Below are 14091 nucleotides of genomic sequence, written 5' to 3' on the forward strand. Positions count from 1 at the left end.
TGAGTATAGTGTAGACAGAGGCACTGAGTATAGTGTAGACAGGCACTGAGTAGTGTAGACAGGCACTGAGTATAGTGTAGACAGACACTGAGTATAGTGTAGACAGACAGAGTGTAGACAGGCACTGAGTATAGTGTAGACAGAGGCACTGAGTGTAGTGTAGACAGGCACTGAGTATAGTGTAGACAGAGGCACTGAGTATAGTGTAGACAGACACTGAGTATAGTGTAGACAGAGGCACTGAGTATAGTGTAGACAGGCACACACTGAGTATAGTGTAGACAGGCACTGAGTATAGTGTAGACAGGCACTGAGTATAGTGTAGACAGACACTGAGTATAGTGTAGACAGAGGCACTGAGTATAGTGTAGACAGAGGCACTGAGTATAGTGTAGAGTATAGTGTAGACAGACCCTGAGTATAGTGTAGACACTGAGTATAGTGTAGACACTGAGTATAGTGTAGACAGCCACTGAGTATATAGTGTATACTGTAGTATAGTGTAGTATATACTACACTACACTATATACTACACTATATAGACAGAGGCACTGAGTATAGTGTAGACAGACACTGAGTATAGTGTAGACAGAGGCACTGAGTATAGTGTAGACAGACACTGAGTATAGTGTAGACAGACACTGAGTATAGTGTACACAGACTGATTCCACTGTATTGATTACTGCCTGAGTATGCAGTGCTGAAACTGATGAAACTGTGTGAAGTGCCTGTGAATGAAAGCTGCTCTTTAATCATCCACACTAATAGATGCATGTGTTTAAGTGTGTGTGTGTGTGTGTGTGTGTGTGTGTGTGTGTGTGTGTGTGTGTGTGTGTGTGTGTGTGTGTGCAGGGGGAGGGGGGATGAGGTATTCCCTATGTTACTGGGACAAAATGTCCCCACATTTTTTGGTCCCCATGAGGAAAACTGCTTATAATCATAATATGTGATGCTTTTTTAAAATGTAAAAGTGCAGAAATCTTTCTGTAAGGGTTGTTTAGGGGTAGGTTTGGGGTTAGGGTATAGAATACACAGTTTGTACAGTATTAAACAAATCATTATGTCTATAGAAGGTCCATATAAAACATGAAAACCCAACATGTGTGTGTATGTGCAGTGTTCATGTAATCCCTACGTGACGCTAAACACCGCAGTCTCTAGCAATCGTCATTAATCGTAATTATCTATCAATATTCCTAATATGAAAATGTTGCCTCCCATTATTACACTTTTTTTCATTACACGTTGCCCCAGGAACACATTAATATGCAAATTAGAAACAGTGTTCACAATGATACATTGTAGTGAATAGGACTACCTACCCATTTATTTCCATTTTACCCACATGATGCATAAAGTAAAATTGTATATCATTTAATTCTGTTATATCTTTCAGATGACATAGCATAACATATGAATAAAACACATTTATATATATATGAATTATGAAGTATTATTTTTTCATCTATGTGTTTCATATGCTCTAAACAATATATTAAAAACACATGAAAAAAAAAATACTAAATGAAAAAAACTTTTTTTCTGTGTCTCTGGAGGATATAGAAACGAAGAGAATTCTAGAACAGCTCGGGAACATTCAGCATTACTTTTCTCATCAACCTCAGTGCTCGTGTCTCCAATAATCAACCGTTAATCCAATCAGAGACGGCGGCGCTGATACTACGGTTAGAAAAGTAACACTCTTAATTTCTACTTCTCAAATGTCTCTTTCATTCGGTTGCCAAGCATTCCGCATCGATTCGTAACATATGTGCCAGAATTTTCTGAAGACTGATTTTGCTTCATAAGTACAAATTTCATCTTTTGTGTGATATAAATATGAATTAATGCACAAATTACAATAAGTAAGAATATGTGCCTACGCCGTACGAATAGTTTGTATAATGTAATTTACTTTCAATTATTATGTGTATCATGAGACATTACATAAAACGCATAAAACTGATGGGGTTAAACTACAATACCTGGCAACCCATCTCCCGGCTACATTGATAATAGGCAGAGAGGCGGAGCGACGCTAGTGTCTTGGTAGATTCTGGAACCTCATGCCCACTATGGAGAAAGTAAGTAACTTGTATAGAACAGCCTGTATTATATATTATAAAGAAAATGGTGACTTTTTAAATCATTGTGCAAAATAAACTGGCAAAAATGTAATAAGTGTTTTGCTTATTTTAAAGACGTACTCAGTGTAGCTCAATATACACCGCATCAATGATAGTAATGGCTAGTTGGCTAACAACGCGTTAGCAGCTGGATGTGTCACGCTGTGCTTTAACCTGCGACCTCTGCGAACGATTCTTCTGCAATGGTTATCTTAAAGAAGTCGATCATTATAAATACAGATCTGTTCTGTGTGAATTATGCGGTTTTATTCATCTGGTCGATCTCCTCCATCAGTTAGCAAGTTAGCATAAGCTCATGTCAGATCTAGAGACTTCTGTGTGTGTGAAGGGCGGAACGACATTTCATTCAGATACTCGTGCTAAGACTAAACTGATGGCGTTTCTTATCTTTTCTTTTAAATGATATTAAATGGCATTCCAATCAAAGTTAGAAATATGTATAGCATTGTGAAGTCTCCATAATTCGGCAAACGTTCTAATAATAGGATTAGCTGCTATATCATAACTAATTAAAACGAGTTGTTTTTAATGTGCTTAAAAGGACAGTTCACCTCAAAATGTAAATTCTGCTATCATTTACTCACCCTCAAGTTGTTCGAAACCTGTATGAATTATTTCTTCTGCTGAACACAAAATAAGATATTTTGAAGAATGTTGGTCACCCATTGACTTCCGTAGTAGGTAAAAATAAATACTATTGAAGTCAATAGGAGCTGTCAACTGTCTGGTTATCAACGTTCTTTAAAATATATTTTGCGTTCAGCTGAGTGAAAAAACTCATACAGGTTTGGAACAACTTGAGGGTGAGACAATTTTCATTTTTGGGTGAACTATCCCTTTAAGAATTTTTTTTTAAAAAAGTCCTGTTTTCCCATAGGGTCTTTTTTCATTCACTTGGTATTATGCAATTCTTATTGGTCCCTTTTAAATAATTTAAGCTTAAAAGAGAGGAGCAAAGTGGGAGAATTGCCTCAGCTGTTACTGTCGTTTTATATCAGATTTCAACAACAGATGCTGCACTCCTGAATGTGTCATCTCACACAGGTCACTGTTTCTAAGAGCTTCCATTTAAAACATCGTAGTTTAGGTCGTTTAAAAACCAACACACTCTTAGGAAGGTTTGCTCCAGCCGTTAACAAGTTCACACTAGAGTCTTAGTAACTACTAGCTAGTTTGTAACTAACTCTGTACTTTATTTGGTTGCACCATTTGTTTTTAAAGTCACCATAAAATCAAACTTTACAATTCTTTTTTTTTTTTATCAAATGTTTCATTATTTACCTGTCACTCACATGAGTTTGACCAATAGCAAATTACATCAATCCAATAAATTCCCGATGGATAAAATCAAGTCCCGCCCTACATTTTTGTCCTCAGGCAATTTCACTCATATACACACTTTATGCACCAGAGAAACGAGCGCAGCTGTCTTTGGAATTTTGTCTTTGAACTTCCGTTTTTGTGGTGGCTCTGTATATTTCTATGGCATTGCTGTCAAAGAGCAATTAGCTGGTGAAGTGGATTTAATTGAAGAGTTTACAAAAGTTATCATGAGCATTGCAATGTTTGAGGCGGATGGCATAACAAATGTCAGTAGACTGGGGAGATTTTAAAACGAGCGGTTCATTCATAAATCTGTAAAATCTTACCTTCATGCTGTGGAAATACAAACCCTGAAGACTGAACACAAGGAGCGCAGTGCTGAAAAGGGGCGGGGCTACATAAGGTCTATACATTACAATAGTGAATAAAAAAACTTCTGTTTCATGCTGACTTTAAGACAGAACAAAGCTAGCAGGCCGTGAGCTCTCCGTAAAGTAATGCGTAGTGGCATAACATGTTTACCTTCAATGAATTACCCCGGAATTGTTTTCAGTTTATCCATGATACTTTTGCCATCTAACAGTAAAACATTTTCCATTGAAAAACGATACTACAAGTATTATATGTAAATAACTTCCAGAAACTGTACTTGAAGTTAACAAGGATTAGTAAAGAAATACTGATACAAAAACAAAAAGTGACATTGATTATGATGATTTTATTTATTTTATTTTTTACATTCACACTTATAGTAAAAGTAACGAAGTAAAAGTGCTCTCTTAACATGTAAATGTCAACATTATCAAGTGCTTATTGATGCAATTCAGTCAACCTGCTATTTTATATCAGAGGCTTCCATAATCATTTAGTTGTTATTTAATCAGTTTAACCAGAATCAGTTATTTAGTGTTACATTACAACAAAATTTAGTATTGCATAAGTTGCAACTTGAGCACAGCTGGTGCTGCTTGCATGTTTCTAGTTAAATTAAGTGCTAAATGCCTCTGCTGTTCTTATCCTGACGTATTAAAAAAACTTGATTAAATGTAAATTTTTACTTTTTATCCATCCTTGTCTCTAGGTATCACAACTGAAAGATCAAGGTAACAAAGCGCTGAGCGCAGGAAATGTTGAGGAGGCGGTTAAGTGCTACACAGAGGCCCTGGCCTTAGACCCTTCCAATCACGTCCTCTTCAGCAACCGCTCCGCCGCCTATGCCAAGAAGGGTGATTATGATAATGCCCTGAAAGATGCCTGCCAAACCATAAAGATCAAGCCGGACTGGGGCAAGGTGAGTTTTTGTGGGGGGGGGGGGGTTTGGTCTATTTTTCCATGATGGATTGCCATTTCTACTTTACTTCCAGAGCCATTCTTCATTTTCCATATGTTGTATTCTGTCTTTTCAAGGGTTACTCGAGAAAAGCTGCTGCTTTGGAGTTTCTTGGGCGACTAGAGGATGCCAAAGCGACCTATCAGGAGGGGTTACGTCAAGAGCCGTCCAATCAGCAGCTCAAGGAGGGACTTCAGAACATGGAAGCACGGTTAGCAGGTAAAGAATGTTTTTATTCTTTTGCCATCATTTTAGAAGAACTGCCAAAAAGAGTTTTTCCTGCATTAAAAATATTTTGCTGGCTGCCAAAAATTTATTTGAAAATTTAATGTGATGTTACCGCCTGTTCTGCAGGACCGGTACCCAGGGCAGTGCGATTTAATCATAATTGATTTTCGATTTTGACTTCCAACCATTATGAAAACAAGATAATCGAGTTAAATCGATTATTGTGCCGCTGCCTCATTCCGTCCAGCGCACTATCCTAAACAGCGGTGTGCTTTCGTTCCTCCCTAATAGCATTGTAAAAGTATTGTAAAATGCAGTCTACTGTTGCTAATTTACGGGACGTGTTTGATATTAAACTGTTATTAAAAGAGCATTTAGCCGCAAAATAGGCACAAGGGTCTAGGTGGCTTTCAGTATGCGTGCTCCAAGTCGGAGCCTAACGCGGATGAGAGATATTGGCTTCGGAAAAATGTCAAAATGCCTTTTTGGAGAGTATTTGCGTAAATGCATTGGGTTAAATGTCTTTAAAGGAATAGTTCACTTAAAAATGAAAATTCTGTCATAATTTACTCACCCACAAGTTGTTTCAATTTCTGTCTTCTGCTGATCACAAAAAATACATATTTTGAAGAATGTCAGTAACCAGACAGTTGATGGACCCCATTGACTTCCATAGGTGTTTTTACTATCAACATCAACTGTCTGGTTACTGACATTCTTCAAAATATCTTATTCTTCAAAATAACCTTTGTGTTCAGCAGAAGAAAGAAATTCATACAGGTTTGAAACAACTTGAGGGATGAACTATTATTATTACTATTTAAGTGAACTATTCCTATTCCAAGTAAATGTACACAGTTGACTAAAAACGCATTTGTAACAGTATATTGGATCTGTGCATTTAAAGTGACAGCAGCCTAATATACCTCCTGCAGTCTCACATTAATGATAGTCAAACAACAATTGGCAAAAGAAAATCACTCACTTATCTTGACTGAATAACTTAAGTAGCTTTAATGAGGATTAATCTATATTTAATGTGCACAGTGCCATGCAAGACAATGCAGTGTTATTTTGCATTTGATTATTCCACTTTTTGTTGTAGGGTATTACCTATCTGAATAAAAACCACTGTTAGTACAACTTCCTGAAAAACTTAAAACTGTTTATTTAATTTGTAATTAGTTTCTTTGTTTTTATTGTATGGCTGACAGTTTAATTGTCTTATGGTAATTATTTTAGGACCTTTTTCTTACATTAGGTAACCTAGTATTAGTTTTTGCTGAAGTATCGATAATTGTGGAATTTCACTGATATTTAAAATGACTCCTATCGTAAAATAAGACTTGATAATATTGGCCAGCAATTTTTTTTGCCCCTACTCTCTGACCCCCTGAAGGCCGCTGTGTAATTCACACCCTGACTAAGACATATTGGGGGACGCATTTAAATAATCCTATAAATGCATCTAAAAAACGCAGAATCGAATTAATTTTAAGGTGAATCGTCTCAAATCGAATCGTTCTGAATTTGCAAAAATCGTTCTCGAATCGAAAACCTATGAATCGCGAATCGAATCAATTCACTGTCTGTCTACCCAAAGATTCACAGCTCTACTAACTGATTTTTGTATTTTTTTTTTTGTCTTGTTCAAGTCAAAATATTCACTCTCAGTCTGAATAAGCCTTAAAGCACATATACCTTTGAAACTGGTGTACTTTAAGCCTCTTAAGCCTCTTTGGGTAAAAAAAGAAAAGCCTAGTAGGTTTCCACTAGGTCTTTTTTAGTACCTTTTTTTAATACCTTTTTTTTTTCTAAGATTAAATGGTTATTTGTAGTGTGTGTGTGGTGGAGCATGGCAAGAAATGGATGGATAAATCCTCAAATTTACTGTGACTAATGTCGTCATGTACTTTTCAGAGAAGAAGATGATGAACCCATTTTCCATTCCCAACTTATATGAAAAGCTGGAGGGTGACTCTCGAACCCGAGCGCTGCTGTCTGACCCCAGCTACAGGGAGTTGCTGGAGCAGCTCAGGAACAAGCCCTCAGAGCTTGGCACGTAGGTGCTCTTTGTACCTTTCCGCTGCTCGCTTTCTCTGCGTCTGTCTTAGCAGAATGTATAGTTATGCCGGGGCCACACCAAAAGATATTTAAAATCTTATAAGATTTTCAAAATGTGAGAGACCACAAACATGAGGACAGATAAGCCTAGATTTAACAGTTTTGCTCCAAGAGTGTGTGGTGTGCCGCGATGTGAAGAAGACAATACACCACACATGAAGAGATTTTCAGTCCCGACTGTGAAAATGGGAAATCTCGCAAAATCTCTCGAGACTTCAGAATAAACATTTCGGACTATAGGCAGTAAGAAATTGCTATGATAGTGTTTGGATTGCTTTTGACTGAACATTGCCACAAATCGACATGCTGATCCTTCATCTCTGATGTCCATATCCATTTCACACAGCTCACTCTCTGATTGGGTATCGTTTCGTATTCTGATCGTAAATATTCAACATGTTTAATATTTACGATTCGAGATCGGGGCGGCTCCGATGTTCTTCCGAGCAGGTTCAGTCACTCTTTACACACATCACACCACAGGAAAATCTGATAAGATAATCTGTAGAACAAATAAAATAATCGGGACTACATTTAGAATTGTTGGAAGGGGAGAAAAGCGGCCCGAATATCTTGTGGTGTGGCCCCCAGCATTATCTGGTCATTATCACAAAATAATGTGCAATGCTAAACGAAGGTCTCTTGTATAGTGGTTGAACATATATTGCATTATGGGATACAATATCCCACACACTGACCCCATGTACTGCACATTTTGGCAAATATTAGGTTATCTGGGTGTATAGTAAATTGTAATTAGCATATTCTAAGAATTTGTTGTAATCTCTAGTTGTTTCCTTTTTTTAACTGTAGTAAACTGCAGGACCCTCGTGTGATGACCACTCTCTCAGTGCTGCTGGGGCTGGATCTGTCTGGCATGGATGAAGATGACGAACCGACTCCGCCCCCTCCTCCCAAACCCAAAGAGACAGCTCCACCCCCTCCTAAAGAGGAAGACCTGCCAGAGAACAAGAGAATGGTACTCTTTGCCAAAGCACATGGTTTTGTGTAGCATCACTGTACATGTAGTGCTCTGACTGAAGTGGCTTAATGCTTGTGTCTGACCCTAACCCTGACCAGGCTGTGAAGGAGAAGGAGCTGGGAAACGCTGCATATAAGAAGAAAGATTTTGATACTGCACTGAAGCACTATGAAGAAGCTCTAAAGCACGATCCCACTAACATGACCTACCTGTCAAACCAAGCAGGTAAGAATTCTACATATTAGATACGTGGTGCAGTGGTTAAAGCTAGAGTGTGCAGTTTAGTAGAGGCTAGCAATAGCAAGCTAGCTTTGGATCACATTAAATGATCAAGTTAATCTTTGGCGGGACACTTTTTATATTTTTAATGCAGGAACAACCCTGCAACTGATACTAAATTTAAATGCAATAAAATCTGTAAATTCTCTGTACTTTTGTGAAATCATGAAATAATGGAAATATGTGAGAATCATATAAACAACAGTACATTTTATTTATCTATTATAACTTATGTCGTTTTGGTCATTTGGCTGTTTCCTTATAACGGTCCAGAAATTCTAGTTATGCTCTGTTTTTAATATGATGTCATTACGTTGCTATCTTGGCGTCAGCCAATCGCAGCTCGTGCAAATTCATTTGATGAACCAAATTAGCCAGAGATCAGTTATAATGATTAGAAGATCTGGCATCTGTCATATAATCTTTATATATATCTCCGTATAACCATTTAACCACTTAAAAACAACAGTGAGATGCATAGCACCAAAACAAGAATGCATCATTTTTGTAAACGCTCATCATTGTGTTTGTTAGCTCTTGTCCTTCCACTTAGCCTTGGTTCAAGTGTGCAAATGAATGGTTTGGTGGCGAGTTTATTTTTAAAGTTTTAAATAGGATGAAGCCACCTTAACTACTCTTCACAATCACACAACTGCTGGATGCTCAAATGATTTGTTTTCACTCTCTCAGCTGTACATTTTGAAAAGGGGGATTTTGATAAGTGCCGAGAGCTTTGTGAGAAGGCCATTGAGGTGGGCAGAGAGAACCGAGAAGACTACAGACAGGTTGCCAAGTAAGTTAGTTTTCTGTACTAGAACAAAACTGAAAAATAAATGTTAATTTAAATGTGATTATGGTCTAATGCTGTAGTTGGTTTCCATTAGAAGTGTAGTCACACTTTACACGTCAACTTTAAACTTTCACCTTTGGTTGCTTTACAGTATGTACAAAATCTCTTTCTTCCTGTCTTTTTGCAGGGCATATGCCAGGATTGGTAACTCCTATTTTAAGCAGGAGAAGTACAAAGAGGCGATCCAGTTCTTTAACAAGAGTCTGACAGAGCACCGCACACCTGACGTCCTCAAGAAATGCCAACAGGTCATTGTGATTTGTTGAAAAATCCAGATATCCTAATATATATTATTCCTGTTAGACTGTGGTGTCCTGGTCATAATTCACCTCAAAATTAAAGTGATGAAATCTTGCAGGCGGAGAAGTTTTTGAAGGATCTGGAGAAGCAGGCCTACATCAATACAGATTTGGCTCTGGAAGAGAAAAACCAGGGCAATGATGCCTTCCAGAAAGGTGTGTGTATGAACCAAATCCACATTGCTGTAACCTCACGCAGGAGATTCTGATTTTGAAAATAAGATATGTTTAGTAATTGTCAAGATTGCGATTCGAATTGTTCTGTTTGTGTGTATTTTGAAGGTGACTATCCTTTAGCCATGAAACATTACTCCGAGGCCATCAAGAGAAACCCTTATGATGCAAAACTCTTCAGCAACAGAGCTGCCTGCTACACCAAACTACTGGAGTTCCAGCTGGCCCTTAAGGTACAATCACACCTCAGGGCTCCAGGCTAACATTTAAGAGCAGTGGCACCGGTGCCATTAACTTCTACAGATGATGGCACCAGCACCTGATTTAGTAGCACCACACATAATATCAATAATATTACATGTTTTGTCTCTTAGAAATATACATTTGACAGTAGCTTGAGCTAGTTGGGATGCGGATATAAATTAACGAAAATAGTAACATCTGTAAAAAAACAAATTTTTATAAGGTAAAATTTAAATATTCTGACTGTACGAGTTAGAACTCTACTCTTATTAAAATAAAACCATTGGTCTCATAAATTTGTAGATCATAACTACAGTTAAAACCACGCATAGCACCACATTTCAATGGTAGAAACCAGGGGTGTAACGATATTCAAACCGAACCGAAAAACCACGGTACGTATCGCAATACTCTCATCATGACGTACCGAACGTGCCCCCTGCTGCCTGCCAGGCCCTAGCCCATTGTTGAGGGTGACCTCGCTTTACCTCATGTCACAAAACGAATTTTTCTTCCTTGACATTTGATTAAATGGTAATTAGGGTTGTAACAGTACATGTATTTGTTGAATTTTCTTGTGTCCTATCTGTACAAGACAAATACAGCACTGTAGCCTAACCACCACCAATAATTGCAATAAGCTATGCACTTTGAAAAATTACACTGTTTCTTATCGAAAGTAACAAAGTATGTCCATTTTATCATGAAATTCAAGCAAAAATGCTGTTTTGACTCTTTAATGTGGCGTGATGGATTGCTGTTTAGGCGCCTAAGTTTAAGCAGCGCGAGTGAACGCGTTCATCTCTTCCTAATAAACATGAATGAACTGACGGTATGTTGAAAGATACAGTACAACTTAGTCAAACGTGATCGATCTCGTGTAATCGCTCAATCAGTGTTTCAGCGGCGGAAAGACATTAGTTAAACAGCTCTTTAGAGACAGCTTTCGCTGAATATATGCACTATATTAGCTTATATATTCATTATATTTTACTTAACCTGTTAGTGATGTCTTGATTATTTAGGCCACGTCCACACGAAGCCGGTGCGTTCCCGATCCGATATTTTTTTTCCTCGTTCTAAAAAAAAATTCCGTAAACACGGCGTCGTCTCAAGAAATATCTGCGTACACACGAAACCACTGAAACCGACTGAAAACGGTGTAGTATATATGCCAGACCAGTATGGGGCGCTGTAATTCTGCCACAGAGATACACTATACACGGAGAAGAAGACTTTGAGCATGCGCATAACCTTGCGCGCTGTATACGAACCAAGAAGAAGAAGACAAAGATTATCGCTTTTTGCTCACCACAGTTGCAGAGAAGCAATAGATTTTGCTGTAATAAAGCTAGTAGGCTTAGTAGCTTCTGCAGCACGAATACAATCATATAAGTCCGCCTTTATTGTTGTTGCTGTTACTCGTGACACAGACGACACGTGATGTGATGACATCATCGTTTCACAAAATATACGGATTGGCTGTACACACGAAACCGCAAGGGTGTCGTTTTCAGATTTATCCACTTTGGGACCCGGTTTAAAAAAATAGTTGATAGTTGATCGATTAAACGTTTGCCGTATCCGGTCGGCAAAACTCCGAACACATCTTCCTTTAAGAATGACTTCAGTGCCGTTCTTTGTTCTTTTCTCAAAGAAAAGCTTAACTCCAAGTCTTCCAAAGCCGATTGGAAAGACCGCTGTTCGCCAGCAGCAGCTCTTCTTTGTTTTCAAGTAGCAGGGAATTCACAACTCTGCCGTCATTATGTTAAGCCCGCCCACCGGCTCTATACACGATGTGATTGGCCTGACTAGAGTTTGGTTTTTCCAGCTCGCAAGCCGACGGAGAGTTGCTAGACGACACTGGCTGCAAAATAAAATGTGCTGCCGCTAGGGTGCGTCTAGATTTCTAGGCTAACAAATTGGAGTAAAAACATAAATCGCAACTGAATTCAGGCTAATAGTTTGGGCTCTGTTGTTAACCTTAAATATTATAGTAATGTGCAAGTAAGGGCTGTCTATATAGTCAACAGCATTAGCAGAGATTAAAAGAAATTATCCTTAAGAAACCTTTAATTATTTATTACAAAGACAGAGACACAGATTGTTCAGTAAACCACTGTTTAATTAAAAAAATAATAATTTTTGTTTAGTTTTCTACATGAGATCATGGACTAGTTGTTAACTATTTTACCATTCTGTCTCTGTTAACCATCAACTCTTGGTCTGTTTATCAGGACTGTGAGGAGTGCATCAAACTGGACCCTAACTTCAGTAAGTGCTATACATTTTTTGCTTTACTACCCCGTGACTGTAAGTTATTGTTTTCTGCAAAAAAACTTTACACTATCCACTTTCACTTTATTTAGTTAAGGGTTACACACGCAAGGGAGCAGCACTGGAGGCTATGAAGGACTTCTCTAAAGCAATGGATGTGTACCAGAAAGCTCTAGATCTCGATTCCAACTCAAAGGTAAGGCAAAACTAATGCATCTCTGAGATTTTTAGGAGTATTGTGCTGGTGAAGATGGCCCTACACTGCTAACATTATATTTCTCTATTTCTCCGTCACTGCAGGAGGCCACAGAGGGTCTGCAACGCTGTATGATGAGCCATGCAACACGTAACGACAGTCCAGAGGATGTGAAGCGGAGGGCCATGTCCGACCCAGAGGTGCAGCAGATCATGAGTGATCCTGCCATGCGCATGATCTTAGAGCAGATGCAGAAAGACCCACAGGCCCTCAGCGAGTAAGAAAAGCAAATATTTTATATCTTGAATCTAGGAAACTTTGCTTGTTACTGATTTAGATTTTTTTTTGGGGGGGGGCTGTAAATTTAAATGTAGAACTGTAACAATACTACCATAATTTGCAATTATTTACCAAAGTATGCAACATGAAAAGTAATCCAGCATTACTCTGAGAATTAGGGGGAAAACTGAATTCATGAGAATTTCAAATGCAAAAAATCGTAATGTTGTTGAATTTGTGGAATTTGCACAAATATAATTTAAATATGATTTTTTTTGTGCACATTTTTTAAATCCTATTTCTTCTGCAATTTCTTCTGTCCATCCAGTCATCTAAAGAACCCTGTCATCGCTCAGAAAATTCAGAAACTGATAGATGTTGGGCTAATAGCTATTCGGTGATCCAAGGAAAGCAGAAGAAAACCAGGACATTTTTCATCTACAGAACAACAACAGAAGAATACGAAGGATGGCGGCAATTCAAATTATTTACTTCATCAAATTTAACAGGCACCCTTACCCTTCTCCTCCCAATCGTCCCAATAGGAATGTATTTTTTTTAAAAGCCTTAATTGGATTGAAAATGCAACGGCCTTTCCTCTGCACTACATTCACTAGTGTCAGTTGTACATGTCGTGGTTTTCAGGCATTACAGTGTTACAGAACGAAAAGATCTATCCAGAGTGTTAAAAGAGTGGTTTTGAGCCTTCATATTAAAAGCATTTATTTTTTACATCTCAATATTTGCCATTGTTTTTTTGTTTTGAGTATAATTTCATAATGCTTAAATGCAGATATGTCATTCTGAATCTGTCCTCTTTATGATTTTTGTACATGTTTTTTTTTTCCCCCTGCTTTGGAGGAGAAGAGGGGAGGGGAGCGATATGACATTAGCTTGCCATCAGTGATTAATTTACACATAGTAGGCCTGTTAGAAATCTGTCTGTCTCTGAATCTGAATGCTTCGCTATTACTGTATTATATAATGCACTTCTATTTGTGGGGGAGAGGTTCACAGTTCAGAGGGCTTGTTCAAGCTAAATCGCCTCCCACCTGTTTCGCTTCAGTTCATACTTTGCGATCGATTAACTGACTGTGATTTCAGCATCACCATATTGAAATGCAACATCAGTTTAATAAAGTTCTGGATCCATGAAGTTGTGTGATGTTTGTGTAACTCAACATGCATTCAATGTGTTTATTTGGAATGGTACACTACCATACTTCCACTATTTTTGTAGTATGCATATTATTGTGCGTAGTATTTGAACAAAGTACACACATGAGCCAAAACATTATGGCTACCTGCGTAATATGCCTTTGGTCCTCCAAATAAGTGCTGACCCGCAGAGGCATGGACT

General features: G+C 38.1%; 1 protein-coding gene across 1 annotated transcript; it reads left to right on the plus strand.

The window, feature by feature from the left end:
- Window positions 1-1998: 1998 nt before the first annotated feature.
- On the plus strand, window positions 1999-13887 carry stip1 (stress-induced phosphoprotein 1). The gene is made up of 14 exons (XM_084415413.1): window positions 1999-2084; window positions 4552-4761; window positions 4878-5019; window positions 6949-7090; window positions 7966-8131; window positions 8233-8359; window positions 9104-9206; window positions 9391-9511; window positions 9622-9718; window positions 9845-9969; window positions 12217-12253; window positions 12349-12452; window positions 12557-12729; window positions 13060-13887. Exons 1-14 carry the CDS (start codon window positions 2067-2069, stop codon window positions 13130-13132), a joined length of 1638 nt encoding a protein of 545 aa, XP_084271539.1. The 5' UTR covers window positions 1999-2066; the 3' UTR covers window positions 13133-13887.
- The last annotated feature ends 204 nt before the right edge of the window (window positions 13888-14091 follow it).

Source organism: Rutilus rutilus (assembly GCF_951802725.1).
Source record: "Rutilus rutilus genome assembly, chromosome: 7".
In the NCBI taxonomy this organism is placed as follows: Eukaryota; Metazoa; Chordata; class Actinopteri; order Cypriniformes; family Leuciscidae; genus Rutilus; species Rutilus rutilus.